The sequence below is a fragment of the Cebus imitator genome, unplaced genomic scaffold (assembly GCF_001604975.1).
Source record: "Cebus imitator isolate Cc_AM_T3 unplaced genomic scaffold, Cebus_imitator-1.0 Scaffold383, whole genome shotgun sequence".
In the NCBI taxonomy this organism is placed as follows: domain Eukaryota; kingdom Metazoa; phylum Chordata; class Mammalia; order Primates; family Cebidae; genus Cebus; species Cebus imitator.
Genome location: NW_016107698.1, coordinates 1,107,189 through 1,126,742, shown reverse-complemented (window position 1 = coordinate 1,126,742; position 19,554 = coordinate 1,107,189). Strand labels below are relative to the sequence as shown.

General features: G+C 35.3%; 1 protein-coding gene across 1 annotated transcript in view; it reads right to left on the bottom strand.

Annotated features, from left to right (window-relative positions):
• Window positions 1-19,554, bottom strand: part of MMP16 (matrix metallopeptidase 16) — a 275,667-nt gene that overhangs the window by 24,914 nt on the left and 231,199 nt on the right. Inside the window, exon 7 of the mRNA XM_017507692.2 lies at window positions 11,523-11,661. Coding sequence (XP_017363181.1) covers window positions 11,523-11,661 — 139 coding nt within the window. The remainder of the gene's footprint in view (window positions 1-11,522; window positions 11,662-19,554) is intronic.

Genomic DNA, 19,554 nt, shown 5'->3' with positions numbered 1-19,554 from the left:
ATAGGTTTTGTACTGTGGTCCAGGTCTCTTGATTCAGTGCTTATCTTACTATCCAAAATTGATCCTCAGAACAGAACAAGTTCACACTCTGGCTTTCAGAATTGCTAATGATTCCCTGCTTCCTCCCTCCTTTATCAACTAATCACATAACATTTTTAATGGGAGTGTTTATTAATTAACCCACTGTATTCGCCTCATGCTTGTTCATTGTATCCTGAGTAATCAGATATCTTTTGTGCCTTATTACTAAAGAAATTACAAAAAAATCAACTGTATTTTTGTCTCCTCAAAACTTTTCATACATTTATATTTTATGTCTTCTATTACAACAGTGCTCAGTAAACGAGGACCACTAGCTGCTACCTGTTTTTGTAAATAACACCTTACCAGCAAACAGCCACACCTATTTAGTTACTTACTGCCTATGGCTGCTTTTACCCTGCAATGAAATAGTTTAGTAGTTAATGACAGAGTTCATATGGTCCACAAAGCTGAAAGTATTTACTACGTAGTCTTTTACAGAATTTTCAGAAAACAAACTCCTTAATGATTGGATTTTTTTCATAACACAGAGGTCTGTACACAGAATACTCAATAAATACTGTTTTTTGGACTGATTACTGTTCAACATTTATATATTCTTTGAGAAGACATCAGATAATTAAAACAATTGTTAAAAAGAATATGTATTTTATGTGTTATGTTATTTAATGGAGCATTCAATAGCTTTGAAGTCAGAATTAGGAGGTGATGACAGCTCTACCAATAACCAGCTGTAAGATCCTGGGCAAGTCATGAATCTGAGCTCCTCTTTCATAATTTGTACATAAGATGCTAACTTAATGCTCACTTGGAATTCTGGAAATACTGAGAGATCAAATACACGCAGGTTTCGGGATGCCCCAATAAATGGTTCTTATTATATAACACAGTATTTCACTGATCAAATTTGCTTATCATCTACTCAAATAAATAAATGGTACCAATAATAAATAATTAAGTAACACTAATCTCTATTTGGGCTCAATATTTGGAATATGTTTTTATTTCTATATTGTTTATAGGTAGGTTGCTCAGGAAATTTGAATAAATTTCTTGAGGTCATGTGACTTTTTGCTAGCAGCATTTTGTTTTCCAGATTCCACAATATTAGATAATAAGCAGAGAATTTTGAACACTTAATGCAAGTGAAGTTGCCATTGAGGTGTGCAGCTCAGATCTTGCTTAGAGAAAGAAACTGTCATCAGCTGAGCGTCTTTGGGTCTGATGCATCAGTTGGACAAAGGCTATAATTTTCGGCAGCCTCCAACCAAAGACTGAGCACAGCTGAGTATTAACTAAAGCCTGGTCAGTTTTGCTCTGCATGCAAGCCCTGTAAGACGCATTATTTGATCTGAAGCTTGGCATCAGGTTCACCAAGACTTTGTCGCCTACTGCTAATCCTGCTTTCTCCCCTTTAATCTTTCATACATTTGCCTTCTTCCCTGACAAACCTCTCAACTTCCTTAGTCTCAGTGTCTGCTTCCTGGGGAACTCAAAAGGGCTCAACAACAACAACAAAATGATGTGATAAACAGTTTTTGAAAATGAGAAAAACTTTTAGATATACAAGTAATACTGACAGGAAAATTTGGCAGTCTGAAATGAAAATATCCATAATAAAAATATACTATAGAGTTTTTGAATCATCATAATAAGTAGAGGTATATTAGCAATAAAAGTTTCAAATATTAAACATTTGGACCCATGTTTTAGATGATCATTTCAACATACAATAAAGCCATTAATATTAAAATTCTATAAATATTTATAATTCAAAAAATAGCACTATTCACTTGGTCTAAATCCATTTTCACATATACTAAGACTATTAAATATAAATTCCTTAATCTAGTATAACTTTGTATACATCAATTTTCTGTTATATCCTATAAAGTAATAATTAATCATATCACTATTTATAGAAAATTTTTCTTTTAGATTTCCTATTGTACTACATAAGAAACAATGTATTTTGACCTCAAATGAACTTCATGAATATTCCCTAAACGTTTCAAGAAAAATACTTTGTGAGCAGTATAAAGAAATTTCCTGTTTATCAGTACTATTTGAAATAACAATTAAAGCCATAAAAATGATTTCTTAACAATTCTTTTCTTTGCCATTTTCCAGCACCAAGTATTTTAGACAACTCCTTTCTTTTGATACACAGCTTCTGTACACCATTTTTATTCACAAATTTTATTGCCATTCTCTTTTCCGCCTCATATATTTTAATTTCTATGCCATAAGTGATTTGTGCCTCTTGAAATGAAACTGCCAACCAGGGTGATAAGTACTGCTTAAAGTTATTAAGTGATAGCAACAATTTAAATTTTGAGACAACTTTTCAACTACTTGATTTTATTTTGACTGTTACTGATTTTGACAACACTAGGATCTTTGTTTTAAAATTTGTTTCCAATTCTTGAAAGAGAATGCACCAGCTCAATTTTCAAGATAGCTTTTTTGATACTATTACCTAATAACCATTCAGTCTTAACATGCCTAGTACTTGAGGATGTGTATCTGGTGATTATGCTTATAAAATGTTATTCTTTATATGGGATATACCTGAATGACAGAAAGATAGCTAACTAGCACAAAGTGTGGAGTACATTCAATTGCTGGAAAAAAGCATATTACTTTGTCAAAGTGTGATACATTTTCTATTTCTGGGTCTCTCTAAATAAAAAAGAAACACCTTGTGAACATAAATAAAGAAGAATGATTCACTGTTACTTACTAAATATCAAATAGAGGAATAAAGGAGTCTATTCAGACATCACAAGTATAAATGGTGCTAAGTGATAGTTACATACACCAAACCATAAAGCTGGCTAACTTTCAGTAAGACAGGCCTGTGGTTTGTACATCTACACTCACACCCAAATAATAGCCCTTACAGCAAGCAACTTAATGAGTGAAGGGAAACATTATGCACCAGCTTCTTTTAAAAAAACAAAAACAAAAACAACTAACTAAATGCTCACTTGGAACTCTGGAAATATCACCCCCTTACACATGTATGTCTACACATGTGAGGCTGAAAGAAAAAATATCTAAAATACTTGTCTACTTACTTGTATCTATAATCATTTCACAAAAATTTGAGGGATCTGATACAAAATGTGATACAATGAGAAAACATAAATTAAAAACAAACAAAAATAAGATGGGTAATTACAGAGCAAAAATAAAACACAAACAATATAAAATAATAGTGACAAAATTATTCAAAATGTGGGCATCAAAAATTTTTTGGTAGTCATTTCTAAGTAAACACTTTTTAGAGAATACTTCATAACCATTATAAATTGTAGCATCTAAAATTAAGTTGAGATGATAGAATATTTGTAATATTTCTCCAGTAAGTGGATGAGTTCTTTACTAAGAATTAATTAATTAAATTTTCTTTCTATTGGCTGGGCAAGGTGGCTCACGCCTGTAATCCCAGCACTTTGGGAGGCCGATGTGGGCAGTTCAGGAGGTCAGGAGACCCAGACCATCCTGGCTAACATGTTGAAACCCTGTCTCTACTAAAAATATGAAAAATTAGCCCAGTGTGGTAGCACACACCTATAGTCCTAGCTACTAGGGAGGCTGAGGCAGGAGAATCGCTTGAATCTGGGAGGTGAAAGTTGCAGTGAACTGAGATCGCGCCACTGCACTCCAGCCTGTGCAACAGAGCAAGGCTCGGTCTCAAAAAAAGAAAAAAAAATTTTTTTTTTCTATCTACTATTGTCAATAATACTAAAACTTTAATGTAGAGGGGAAAGTTGCTGGGGAATGATATATCTCAGCTAGGAGAGTACATTGCACTTGATTATCAATGTCCTCAACTAAGAAAATAAAATTGGAATAGTATTAATTTAGATATTCATAATTAACAAGCTCTAGAATAAATAAGGAATCAAATTCTACTACCCATGTCATCAGTATATTTAAATGTATAAAATATTTGCATGATGTATTCCAGCATAAATTTATGTGTTTAGTAAAGCTTCTTGTCAACAAAGCAGTCTTATTCTGGTATAACTGACATTCTATAAATTTAACATGTATAATTTATTAAGTTTTGACACAGGTACATACCTATGAAATTATTGACATAATCAAGAAAATGAACATTTCATTATTCTGAGAAGTTTTCTTCATGCTCAACTCTTGCCTATCCTCAGGGAACCAATGAGGCACTTTTTGTCACTATAGATAGGTTTGCATTTTCTAGAATACAAATGCTATAACAGAGTATGTACTCTTGTTTTGTGGGAATTATTTCACTTCAGCTAAATTATTTTGAGCTTCATCCACGTTGTAATGTGAATCAGTATTTCATTCCTTTTTATTGCTGGAAAGTCTTCTACTATATAGATACACCACAGTTTATTCATTTATGTGTTGAGAATATCTGAATTATTTCCAGTTTTGTGTTATCACAAATATAGCTGCTTTGAATATTCATGTAGAGGTCTTTGCTTACACATAGGTTTTCATTTTTCTTGGGAAAATACCAAGGGGTAAACTGGTTGGATTACACAGTAGCTGTGTATTTAACTTTTAAAGAAAACTGCCAAAATGTTTTCCACAGTGTACAATTTTACTTTCTACTAGCAGTATATAACAGTTACAGTTCCTTCATAATCTTGTCAGCACTTGGTATGGTCAGTCTTCTATTTTAGTCATTCTATCAGGTGCGTAGTGGTATTTCACTGTGGTTTTAGTTTACATTTCCCTAATGACTAATAATGTAAAACATCTTTTCATGAGCTTATTTGACATCCATCTATTATCCTTGGCAAAGTTTTTGTTCAATACTCTTTGCTCATTTTTATTGAGTTGTTCATTTTCTTTTTATTGAGTTTTGAGTGTTGTTTACATATTTTGAATAAGAATCCTTCATTATATACTAAGCTTGCAAATAATGTACCCTAATCTGAGGCTTTTTATTCTCTTAAAAGTACCTTGAGGAGTAGAATTTTTTAATTAAGTCTAATATATCAATTTTTCTTTTATAAATGATAATTTTGGCATCATATCTAAGAAATTTTTGCCCAGATCAAGGTCACAAACTTTTGTATTCTATGTTTTATCTAGGAGTTTTATAGGTTCAGCCCTTAAATTTAGGTTAGGACCATATTAATTTTTTCATATAGTACATAGGATATGAATTGGAGGTTTGTTTTGTTTTGTTTTGTTTCGTTTTACATGTACCTTTGTCAAAAATTACTTGTCCATATATGCTTTCAGTCTATATCCAGATCTCTGTTCCACTAATCTACTATTTTTCTATTTTTATGTCCATGCCAAACCGTCTTAATTATTATAGCTTTAAAATAAGACTTGAAGTCAAGTAGTATTTTCTTTTTTTCTTTCTTGCTTTCTTTGTTTTTTTGAGACAGTCTTGCTCTGTCACCCAGGCTGGAGTGCAAGGGCATGATCTCAGCTCTCTGCAACATTTGTCTTCCAGGTTCAAGAGATTCCCTTGTCTCAGCCTCCTGAGTAGCTGGGATTGCAGGCACCTGCCATGATGCCCAGCTAATTGTCATATTTTTAGTAGAGTTGGGGTTTTACCATGTTGGCCAGGCTGGTCTTGAACTCCTGACCTCAAGCGATCCGCTCTCCTCCCTCTCTCAAAGTACTGGGATTATAGGCATAAGCCACCACACCCCGCCAAAATCAAGTCGTATTTTGAAAGTAGTTTTGCCTATACTAGGCCATTTGAATTTGTATATGAATTTTGGAATCATCTTGACCATTACTACAAAAGTGCCTGGAAGTATTTTGATTGGGACTGCCCTGAATGCAAACATAAATCAGATGATAAATGTCACTGTAATAATACTGAGCCCTCTGACCCATAAATATTTGTCCAGTCATTTAGGCCTCCTTTACTTTCATTTAGCAATGTTTTGTTGTTTTCAATGTAGAGGTCATGCACATTTTGTTTTTTGTGCAGATTGATCCCTCAGTGTTTGGTATTTTTGAACGTAATTGTAAATGGTCTTTTATTTTAAAATTTCAATTCCTGATTGTCCTTTGTTAGCATGTGATGGGAGATAATTCTTCATAGGTTTTGTGCTTTTCAGTTTGTCTTTAAAGCAGAGGCACTAACTGCTTTTGTTCTAGAATCCATTTCCAATGTTACAGTACTTGAATAGCCAATCGTCTTGCATTATAGATACAGTATCTATCTCCACTGAAACGGCAAGGTTTGTTTACTGTCCAGTTTGATAAAGAAAATATCTTCCTTCAGTGAAAAATTTAGGCAAGCTTATTGCTAATTACAGAAAATTTTTAATTCATGATTCCTTTCTTGCAATGAAACTGATTTCATGAAAGCGTCACTTCCGTTTTGTACCATATTTTTTTTTTTTTTTTTTTTTTNTTGAGATGGAGACTCCTTCTGTTGCCCAGGCTGGAGTGCAATGGCACAATCTCATTTCACTGCAAATACAACCTCTATCTCTGGGGTTCAAGCCGGTCTGCTGCCTCAACCTCCTGAGTAGCTGGGACTATAGGCAGCTGGGGTTTCACTATGTGAGACAGGCTGGCCTGGATCTCCTGATCTTGTGATTTGCCCACCTCGGCCTCCCAAAGTGCTGTGATTACAGGCATAAGCCACTGTGCCCAGCCTCATATCACACTTTTAAGACTGGGGTTTTGGGAACAAGTACAGGTGACTACACTATGGCTCCTGCTTTTGGTTTCTGTCCTTTTCTCTGACTCAGGAATCTCATGTTTTCTGTCAACATACATGAACATGAGGCAAGCTAACAGGGTTTTATTAGCTTACAAGGAAGATAAAAATCTCAGACCCTTTACAGTTCTTGAAAATATATAGAAAATACAATTAAATTTTTACTAGTCTTGTATCTTGTAACTTTGAGAAACTCACTTATCATTTCTGGAAGCTTTTTGGTTGAAGGCAAAACTATCTCTTTCTACATAGACAATTATGTCCATGGAACCATTTTACTACTGTTTTATATCAGTCATGTTGTCTAAATACAGCTTTCTTTCCTTCCAATCTGGATTATTTTTATTTATTTCACTAGATAAAACTTGTTACAATGTTGAACAGACTTGAAATAAACATTTGTCTTCTTCCTGATCTTAGGGGATATGCAAGATATTGTGAATTTTGCCTTTTTAGGTCAATATCTCTGAATCCCTATAAATATTCTTGAGCTTTGTTCTAGACTGTTATTTGGAAACCATTTGATGGCTTCAGGTCTTACTTTGAAGATTTGCTAAGTAGAATTCAAACAGGGATATTTCTAGGGTAATTATTCCCCACCATTGAGGCAAGGCCCTTTTCAATACTCTATCCAATGCCTATGAACAGGTTGTTGGGGGAAGCAGGTACTGTTGGCCCTCTTTGAATGTCAGGTACTGCTCTTTTTATTCACAGTGATTGATTCATTTTCTAGATTTGAGCAGTTTCCTTATAGACATGAGCTGACCAATACTCTCTCCAATGCATATGGGGTCCATCTGCTAATCTCCGGCCCTCACTCTTGTGTAGTTCTCTCCTCTGTGTTACTGTCTCCTTTGCACTGAAGTCACCTTGTTCTCCCTGAATTGTCATCTCTGTCTCCTCTACTCAGAAAGTCTCTGAGCTCTGCCTGTGTTCCCCTACCTTGTGCCACAGCCTGTAAATTATTCAGATGGGAAGCTGTGGCAATTTCAGGGCTCATCTCCCTTTATTTCCTGACTCTCAGGATTCAGTGTCCTGTTTCTTGATGCCCAGTGTCTCCGAAAATCATGCTTTTAAATACTTTGCCCATTTTTTATTTGTTTCAGGAGGAAAGATATTTCTGATTCCTATTATTACATCTTGAATGGAAGCAGAATCCACCATTTTATTATACTGTCACATAATATATTACATTATATTCTGATATAGCATATTTTAACATATCAAAAAGCTAAGATTATGTTCAGAATATAGAATTGGACACATATATAAAGGACAAGTTTTTATGTTTTTATAATTTATGTACTGACAACTCCCACTCATATGATATACATGTACACATATAATTTGGCTAAAGTTCAAAAAATATCTGAATTACACCAAAATATAAATTTTAATTGTATCTAATGGCTTCTTATTCTTCTTAAGATTTATAAAATTTCAAATGAATAGATTTTATGCTTATGTTTATATTACTAACACAATAGTTATATTTAATAACCAAACACTCATTTATACACATAGTTGAATCTACATCTTCAAATTCTTATGCAAAATGAAAACAAGGTTAATACCCAGTACCTTTAGGAAATACATAAATACATTTATATCCAAACATAGACTTTAGTTAAATAGGGGAATAAAAGACAAAGATACTCAAATATATCATAATTTTCTAGCACAGATTAGAAGAAGAAAATACATAAAAGATGATCTCTGTAAAGAGAGAGAAGGGGAAAACAAAGAGAAATAATGTAAGGCATAGAGGCTAAATAAAAGAGTAAATTAAAGAAGAATAACATCTAAATCACTAGTAACAATAGTCTAATACTGTCTAATATGGCTTGCAGAGGTTGAAACCAAATTGGGGCTTGAATCTTATTCTTGGTTCATTCAATCAATCTTTGTCAAGCGTTTACTATATTCCAGGTATTGTTTAAGACAACAAACTATGACAATGGCCTGCTTCTGCACAGCCCATGATATAAGAATAGTTTTTACGTTTTTAAAAGTTAGAACACAACACAAAACAAAGAAAGGTATATAATAGACACCATATGGGTGGCAAAGCCTAAAATATTTGCTATTTTGTCATTACATAAAAAGTCTGTCAAAGCCCAGTTTAAGATATTGGGAAAAAGACAGTGTACAAAAAAAAAAAAGAATACTTATCCTTTATGGGATTGATAGTCTAGTGAGAAAGATAAACAATTAAAATATATAGCTTGCCAGACGGTTTGTCACGAGTTAAGCATAAGCAGGGAAGGGGATCAACTGCTAGCAAAGGGGCAGCAACTACCTCACGGCCCATAGAGCAAACTGGAGTAACAATGTGGGATGAGGAATGACGTAGGTTTCTGGTCTTTTGACCAGATAAGGGGCATAAAGAGTGTGTCAAGGAGAAATATTTTGATTGTGATTGTTGTGGTGAGGGTAGTGGAGGGGGTCATTTCACATCAGAAGCCCAGGGTGCTGGGACTGTCACTCCTCTCCTGCCAGTCGTGAGGTAGAGACTAGGGAAGAGTGTGGTCTCACTAGGAACACCTAGAATTTGACTGTTTCTGGATAATCAATGCTATATTGAGCGGGAGAGCTACAGGTCATCGCTGGGCTTTGAGAGGGCTTATTTGAAGGTGGTGGTGAGAGTAAACTCGAGGAAAAAGCCACCACAGCACGGTCCTCAAGGTGACAAAATTTATAAGAGTAGGCATTTTCTGAGGCTGGCAACGTACCAGAAGAGACCACTGACAAGCTCAACATTCTGGAGGTGACATAAGTCTGGGACAAAAGATGAAGTGATGGCTGTTGTAAGCACCATAGCATAGGAAACACCATACTGAGTCAAGTCAGTATTCAGTGATATTGCTTTTACTGAAATGTTTACTGAGAACCTACTATGCACCCATCACTTTTAGAAACTGAAAATAAAATGACACATAGGAAAATATAAACAAGTTCCACCTCTCATGCAATTTCCATTTGAATGGTATGGGTAATTTCAATTTTTTACAAATGCTTTGTGCAAGTTAGAAGGTACTACTTACATAGAGTGGGCAGGGAGGGCACTGGAGGACAAGCTTTTATGCTGGCTGTTGAAAGATGAAAAGGAGCTAGCCATGCCACAAGAGAGTGAGGAGCGGCAAATCGAATAAAAGTGAGAAGGCCCCGAGGCAATAAAGAGCTGTCAGAACAGGAATTTATGACTGTGGCAGTTTCTCCTCAGGCAGTTTTGTCAGAAGGCACTACTGGTTCTGTGAGGAGACAGAGCCTCCTGGGACAGTCTCCAAGTGGAAGGCTTGTCGGGACTTAACCTGCCCTTCTTTTTGTTGTTGCTACTCATGGGACCCAGGAAGGGTGTAGGAGAGGGGAATACCCCTCCAATATCATGTCGCTAAGATTCACAGCCTTTAGGTGGTATCCTTGCGTTGTCCATAGTGGTGTGGTGCATGCTCACTTTTTTTAATATGCTTATTATAGACGCAGGAAGGCAAGAAAATTAGCAGCAATCTTACCAGCAGCAACAATAGCTGGCATTTACTGAGGGCTTGTACGTGCCAGGCTCTTCACATGTAGTAATTAATTTAGTCCTCAAAATAATTCTGAGATGGGGAATAATACAAATGTCTTTTTTTTCAGATGGGGAGACTGAGGTGAAGAGACCTGAGTAGGTTGTTTAGTTCATAGAGCTGGTGTTTAAAGTTGGCAACATGGCCATAGAATTATCATGTTCTTACAGCTAATGTACTGAACTGCCTCTTTTATTGAGGAGCAATCTGTAAAGATAAAGTCCAGGTGTATACTTTCATTTTATATAGGTAGTTTGAGCCTTACTTTAAATATTACAAGTGTTTCCCAAATTCCATGTTTTCATTACCCTCATCATTGCTATGAATTATTTTAGGTTGATTCTGATAATAATTGCTTTTTGAGGGATTAAGATCCCCCTTTTCCTTCCTTTGGGCTCTAGTCCTGTATAAGCTTATTTTCAGGCCTTTAGGCTCTTGGGTAATATGTTCAATCATGTACTTTTACACTCGAGTTCTTCTCAGCTTCAGCTCAAATACATTCCCTTCACAATTCCCTCAGTCCTCCAGCTCAATCTGTCTCTTGTCTCTGTGTTTTCCTCCACAGATTTAAGATCAGTTGTTTTGAATATTAACAAGTTTTGAGGATAAAATAATAGGCAATTGACTAAATTCACTTCATCAGGTAATCTCACTTTTGCATGCCAGACAGTTGGTAGTAATTGTGAGATTAAAATTTGGCAGTCAGATACATAACAGACAATACATTTAATGATACTGATAAGTGGATAATTCTAAATTTTTCTTGCCTTTACTTCTCAGTTTACTAGAATCTGTTTACATAAACTGATTAAATCAAGTAAAATTTCAGAGATTACATGTGAAAATGGGAGTGTAACAGATTTTATTGCCTAAAACCCACAAGCAACTCCAAATACTCCAAACAAACAAACAAGCAAATCTTTAGTAAGTGGAGTAATGGCTATTTATGTATTAATTAATTTTTTGGTACTTTTAAGTCAAATCTAAAAGTTCTAAGAGAAAGAATATCTCTTAAATCTGACATGAGACTACCATATGAGAACAAATAAAATAAAAATTGAAAATTATTTTTATTTCAATTATATTTCTAGTCAACATACTTTATTTCATTAAATCCATTAGCTATCTAATCTCACCTAATCAATTCTGTGTGTACCACAGGGACCTATACAAAATGACTAAAATACAACATAGCCAGATATGGAAAACATCCTTACCTTTAAAGAACACAAAATTCCCGTCGCTATTTTCATAAACTGCATCGATACTAGGAGGCAAGCCCCTCCAGAAGTAAGTAATTTGCATTGGGTATCCATCCATCACCCTGTTGTTTCTCACTCGCCAAAACCACTGGTCCTGCAAACCAAGCAAAGGCATCTCTCAGCAAGCACGTAGGCCTCCCTGGCATTTCACAATGCAATGGCTGGATGCTTTTGAAATTAAGCTGGTTTACTTATTATTGTCTTACATTAAATCAGTCAAAGAAAGATCTACACAACTTAACCACAATGATAACAAAAATTTCTGTAGTAAACTCCTTAATCTTTAAGCCATACAGTGTGATTACAAATATAATGTCAACATACTTAATCTTGTCATTTTACATTATCTCCAAGGATTTCTAGATGGAGGGAGCACAGATAAGTCCCTGCCAGATTTGTGGCTATGTCAGCTTCTTGAATATGAGATCAGTGCTAGGGTCATGCATGCTTCCTAGCATTTTTAGATATATGCAAGATCACCATACCTACAATGCTGAGGATGAAATAGAGTCCATACCTGTCTGTGTTCACCTGTTATGCCTATTTTCTTAAATAGTTATAAAGTAGAGCCCTCTTTCATCATTAAATGTATTTTTGGCTGAAAAATTTATGCACAAAAAACAAGCAAAATTATTTTGAAAAAAAAAAATATTTTAAAATCATTATAAGAGTATCCAGAAACATAAAATATTTAGGTATAAATTTAACAAAATATGTGCAAGGTTTATACGAAAAAAAAAAAAAAAAAAAAAAGTCATCACCAAATGGATACTGATAAAGAAATAACTGATCATGAGTATATATGGAACAATGAAACAGAAAGCTCTCCAAGCTGAAGAATGGGAAGAAATCTGGTGAAAAAAAACCTGGACCACATTCTGATTTTTCCCGCAAAAGCCCTTCCCATTGCTATAATCTCACTACATATGGGGCCGGGCCAGTGGCTCTATGGGACAGACACATGTTGCAGTCTGCAGATAGGAATACAAGCCCAACTTGCCACTAATAAGGGGGGAAATGAAAGTTCTGCCTCAAGATAAGCATAGTTAATTTGCAAAAACTCAGGTGGTCATGTGAAACTGCAGATGAATTCTACTAGCTTTTGTTGACAGCCTTGGCAGAGAGTCACATAAATTATAGATATTCAGGTTGTGCCTCTATTCAACTTATCTTCAGTTTAGCAGAGAGCAATGGTACAAATAATTTAGAAAGCATTCTGTCACAGTGGATATAAACTCATGCCATCGTTACTATAGATTGCCATTTCAGAAACAGAGATTGTGAACACTTCATAGAGAAAGGATACTTAAAATGGTATTTAGGTCTCTGTGAGAATTTTCCTTATAAGTGAGACATTCTCTGACCATCTTATCTAAAACTGAAGTCCCTCACTGCACTCACAGAGGTCTGCTGGGTCTCTTCACCTCCCTTTCCTGTTGTATTTTCCTTCATTACATTTATTGTTGTTTTATATAATGCTTGTTTTACTAATTTATTATTAGTTCTCTCTCCACTAAGTCTATAAGCTCTCTGATGGCAAGAATGTTGGTCTTTTGTTTACATATGGCTCCATATTTCCAGAAAAAGACCTTAAACATAATAGGTGGACAATAAATATTTATTTAAAGAAAACAAAATGTAAAGAGAAAAGAGCAAAGTGACAGTAATGATCATTTTAGAAGCCAAAGCTTTAAAATTAAGTCTCAGTTTTTTTCTCTGTTGTGGTCCAGATGATATCTTATTTAAAAAATATAAAAGCTATGAAGGGATCATAAGAACATAAAAATTATATTTGAATAGGTAGATGTTTAGCACATATTCTGCTTTCCAGAAAAGTATAATATTTAAAGGTCTTTGAACAATCAAGAAAATACATTTGTTTTCAGCCTTCTAAACAATATAAGTTTGGTTTTCGTTTTAGGTGGGGAAGAAAAGAAACATAATTAACGCTTAGGGAGCTCTAAATCTGCTATTTGTGTGTTGCCTCAAGCTTCTTATCTCCTTCTTTCCTTCCTCCTTCCCTTGCCTTCCTTCTTCCCTCTCTAGCTCTCTCCCTTTCTCCCTTTCTTCCCTCCCTCTTTGTTTTCTCTCATTCTCTCTCTCTCTCTCTTTTTGCTACAGCCCCTATAGAAGGAGGTGGAAGGGGACATAATAATCATAACTAGCCTTTGGGAGGCTGAGGTCGATGGATCACACGGTAAGGAGATCCATACCACCCTGGCCAACATGATGAAACCCTGTCTTTATTAAAAATGCAAAAATTAGCTGAGTGTGGTGTCACACGCCTGTAATCCCAGCTATTTGGGAGGCTGAGGCAGGGGAATCGCTTGAACCAGGGAGGTAGAAGTTGTTGCAGTGAGCCGTGACTGCACCACTGCACTCCAGCCTGATGACAGAGTGAGACTATCTCAAAAAAAGAAAAAAAAACATAGCTATCCTATCTGCAAAGTCAACCTGTGGAAAAAGGAGTACTTAAACATTACCAAACTGGAGTTTTACTTAAACACTAATATTTCCCTTAAGATACAAGCACTTATGGTCTTATATGTAGATTTATTTTCCATGTAGCAGTAACATATGGGGAAATTCTGTTTATTATTCTTTTACACCCTTTAAAATTCTGGCTCATGACAGGCATGTTTGCTGAGAACTATATAGAAAAGGCCTACTGTCTAAATATGAAATGATGATGTTAATGATCTACCATCAATTGAAGCTGCTGTTTTCAAGATCCTTTTAAAAAACTAATCAGCTGAGGCAGGAGAATCGCTTGATCCCAGAAGGCAGAGGATGCAGTGAACCGAGATGGCGCTGGTACACCCCACCAACCTCAGAGACAGAGCGATACTCCATTTCAAGACCAACCAACCAAACAACAACAAAAACAAAAAAACGAATCAGTAGAACTGATCTACTTTCACTTCTCTTCTGAATATACAGACTCATATATTTAACCAACAACGTTACATAAATCTACAAATGTGTCACGTGTTCAAACTGAACATTTCTAGCAGTCATCAGTTCTTTGGCTCCTCCTCTGACAAGCCACTTCGGTCCTGCTCTGTCTAGTCTTCCTTCTTTCTGAAACAGCATATCAAATCTCTTTATTTCTCACCATCACCACTGTCACCATCCAAGTCCCAGCTGCCACTGTATTTCACTGAGATGACTGCAATGCCAATGCAAAGCCTCTGCTTTGCCTCCTACTGCATCTAGAATGAAATTCAAACTTGGACTCCTGCCTCCAGCTCCTACGCAGCTCCCAGCAGTCTCTCTTGTGCTCACATTGCTCCAGTTATATCAGCTTCCTTTCAGCTGCTTGACAGAGGAAAGCTCTTTTCTTCCTTAAGACACCTTGCAGGCAGTTTGCCCTACAGTAGGCCCTCCAGTTCTGTGGTTTCGCTTTCCACAGTTTCAGTTACCTGTGGTCAACCCTAGTCCAAAAATAGGTAAGTCCAGTACAATAAGGTATTTTGAGAGAGAGGCCACATACACAAAACTTTTATTACAGTATTTTGCTGTAATTGCTTTCTTTGTTAGTTATTGTTAATCTTGTTATGTGCCTAATTTAGATATTAAACTTTATCATAGGTATGTGTATGTACAGGTAAAAACATAGTGTATATAGGGTCTGGTAGTATCTGTAGGTTGAAGCATTCACTGGGGGTCTTGGAACATAACCTGGATAAGAGCGGGCTACTGCACTTTAAATGTTCTTCCTTTCCCATCAATTTAACCACAAATCATCCATTAGTTATCAGCTGAAATATTATCCCATAAAAAGGGCTTGGCTGCCCTCTGAAATTAGGTAATACTATGCTATGATCTTAATGTTTGTGTCCTCTCAAATTCATATGCTGAAATCCTAACCCCCAAGGTATTAGGAGGTGGTGCCTTTGGGAGTGATTATGTCTGAAAGACAGAACCCAAATAAATGAGGTTACTGCCTTCATAAAAGAGGACCTAGAGAGCTGCACTGCCCCCTCCACTGTGTGAGAACACTGCTAGAAGTTACCATTTATGAAAAGTGGGTCCTCACCAGACATGGAATTAGCTAGTGCCTTGACCTTATACTTCCCAGCCTCCAGAAATGTGGAGAATAATTTTCTGCCGTTCCTAAACTGCCTAGTTTACGGTGTTCTGTTATAGCATATCCTAATGAACTAAGACATTCTCTTATAGTATCCCATAGTACTCTGCACTTTGACTTCACAGCACTTACACAATATGTTACTACATCATTGTATTTGTGACGTAATTTCTTCCACGTGCTCCACTGTGTGATGTGCTCCACAGGAATGGGGGCCGTGTGTATTTTCCTTATCACTGGATTACCAGCATGGAGAACTGTGTCTGGTGTATTGTAGGACTCTAACACATTTACTGGACAAATTTCCCAATTTTTTCACCAAATTGTCATAGGATGAGTACATATATCTGAGATTGTTTAAAGCAAGGTAGCTGTTTAATATGAGTATTAAGCTTATTTATTAAGATGGCATTCTAACCAAGTGAACTCACTAGATATGAAAAAATTAGAAAAACATTTATGTCTATAAATACATGTTAGCTCACAAACAATCATGTGTTTCATTTATTTATTTATTTAGAGGCAGAGTCTTGCTCTGTTGCCCTGGCTGGAGTGCAGTGGCACCATCTCAGCTCACTGCAACCTCTGCCTCCTAGGTTCAAGCAATTCTCCTGCCTCAGCCTCCTAAGTGGCTGGGACCACAGACATCTGCCACCACGCCCAGTTAATTTTTGTATTTTCAGTAGAGATGGGGTTTCATCATTTGGTTAGGCTGGTCTTGTGCTCCTGACCTCAAGTGATCCACCCGCCTTGGCTTTCTAAAGTGCTGGGATTACAGGCGTGAGCCACTGTGCCTGGCCATGTGTTGTGTTTTGAAGGCTTCTGATGTGAGCAATCCTGAGGGTCTGGGAAAACTGGTGTTGACAATTAAACTGGTTCCTAAGAAAAAAATTGGGTATGCAACAATAGTGAAAGAAATACAAAATTATGGCAACTATATATGTAATGAGGAAGGTGATTTATATGTATGCTTAAAAGGCAGAGAAAGAAATGGTGGTCTTCCATTCCGTGGCAGGCCTGCTTTTGTTCTACCTCTTTGCAAGCAGAATGAGATTTCAGAGGTACCCAGCTGGATGCTCTCCACCCAGGGGTAACCCTTGGTAAGCTAAGGGAAAACAGAAACATAAAAATCGTTTTGCAACTCCCAGTGAAATAACTGGCTCGAACAAGAACCATCACTGAATGTGAACTACATTTCCTCTATTATTGAGAAAGAAAATATTTGCCAATTGCTAAAAAGCAGTCTGCAAAGTAAAACACAAAACAAAAATTTTCATATTGAGGTAACTGTAGATTCATATTCAGTTATAAGAAATAACACAAAGAGATTCATTTTCCCTTCCCTCCATTTCCCTCAGTGGTAACTCTTGCCTAACTACAGTACAATTTCAAAACCAGAAAAGTGAGATTGATACAATTTGCCAACCTTATCCAAATCTCACCAACTTTACATGCACTTGTGTGTATTTATGATAATTTTAATAGCAAACATGTATCTTTACATAGGCAAAGTTATGTCTGTTGCCGCCCTAAGCATCAAGCATTGCATCAGTGATAGTGGACATCTTGCTATGTGCTCATAATGTGATGCAACACAGAATAGCTAGGCATTTGAAAGTCACAAAGTCTATGTTGTACAATCATGTAGAGGCAAAACTTGTTAAGCCAGAATCTACCTGGGCCTTCAGACTTAACTTCTTCACATTTAAAAGAGGAGTTACTTAAGACAAGCAATCAAACACATTCTAGAATGTGAGATAGTTTATAAGACAGCTGGCTGGGTCTCAGCAAGAAGAAAAAGAAGGAAAAGAGAAAAGAGGCTGCAAAAAAAGAGCTCATTAAAAGATCTAAAGAGACATAGACAAATGCAACATAGATAGTCACTGGATCCTGTATTTAAAAATGAAATTTAATGATACCTACAACTTTTAATGATACCAAACACTTGCACATGTGCATTGCATTTGCACACATACATACATTTAAAGAAAATATAAGCATTAATAGTTATGGAATCTAAATATTAGGTATGAACAGATTTATTCTTGCAACTTTTCTGTATTTTTGAAAAACTTATTAGTAAAAAGTTATAAATAATTATTATGTAATCTTTGTAAGTATTTGTGATGGCTAAATACTAACTAGTGAATATAAGTTTATTAAACCTCCATTTAATAGCCATTTAGATTTGCTACTATAAAAAAGGCTGTAACCAACATGTTTGTTAATTAAAAAAGAAACAAATATATGTTTTATGGCATGTAATTAAGGGTAATGTATGCTTCATTTGACTGTAACATATGTGGACTGGAAATGTAAAATCACATATTGTGATACCATGCAAATACCTTATAAATTCATTAATTTAATTTCACATTATATTTTGTTCTCAGATTTACTGCTTACAGAGAATTGTAAAAGGTATTGTAATGTTTAAAGAGAGAGCAAGGACATTTACACTTAATTAACTATATTACTTTTCAACATTGGGAAAGAAAAAGTAAAGTTATAACTCGAAGAAGAAAAAAACTATTAAGGGAGGCTTAATAGATGTGTCTGGCAAAGATAATGCCATTCCGGGAAGCTTTCAATATTTTATCACAAAAGCTGACATAAGCTGGTTTGAGTATATAAATGTTAGGGGAAACGCTGTTCAAAGCAACCATCAGAATATACTTTTTCACTAAGACAGTCGTGAATGTCTGCAATGATTTTTCAGGCACGGTTTTCAGGGCTCATCAATCCAAGATTGACCAGATGTAATTCTGTGAGAAATGATGCAGCAGTACATCTCAATAGGTCAAATCACTTTGGGTACTGCCAGCATTTTTGAAAAATGCTCAAAAAGTAGACTTTATTATAGTAGAGGAAGGAGGTAACATATTAACAAGTGATTCTTCTAATAATTTTTAAATTCACAATTTTGAAATTTCCCTTAATGTCTTTATTTTCAAGGAAGAATATCACAGTTACCATTTGAATTAATACATAAAAACTTTTAATAAATGAAACATTTATTTGTGTTTCAAAGGAAAAGGAAGTTGATATATTCAGAATACTTTGTTTACTACTTGTGCTAAGTTTATGTGTTAACGTTTACAGTCTCCAAATATTAAATATTCATTTTTATATTAATTTATATAGAAAAATCTGAAGACCAAAGAGTTAAGTGATACAGCAGATATTGACTCCCTTTTTCATTAATTAGTATTCATTTTAAATTCTAACAGAGAGAGTACTAATTTTAAAGCTTAAAAATTCATACTCATTCAGAAATAATATAAATATTTATTTTTATCCAATTTCTATACCTAAACAATAAATGGTAAAAAGTTGCTACACCCAAAATGTAGTTCAGCCCTAGCACAGAAAGAGTGAGCTGAGGAGTAAGTGAAAGATGAATGTGTGCTGACACTCTTGTCTTTTTGGATTCTTATATCTTTTTCCTATTTCTTTTTGAATCTACTCTTGTTTAGAAATTACTTGGGGATGGTTGCAATGAAGAAAAGAACAATCACTAAAAAGTTTACCATCGATATACTGCAGTTAGGGAAAGTAGTCACAAATTCCAGATAAGAATGAACCACACATTATTGCTGTATGATATTCTGATTTTTGTTCTCTTCCTTTGAGATCTGAAGATCATGAATATTAGCAAGGTGCTCTAAATAATTCACATACCATATAATTAAATGTTGAAACAAGTAAAAGGTTTCATGCCTTCTATTGTGCTAGCAGTTCTGGATTCAAAAATATTAACTCTTTAAGAATGTATATTCAATCTACACAGGAGGAGAAGCAAACAGCTAATTTCAAAATACTGTATAAAATGCTATTCTTGCTGCTTCTATAAAATGGGAACTACCCTTTAGTGAATATTATGAGCTTAGAAAACAG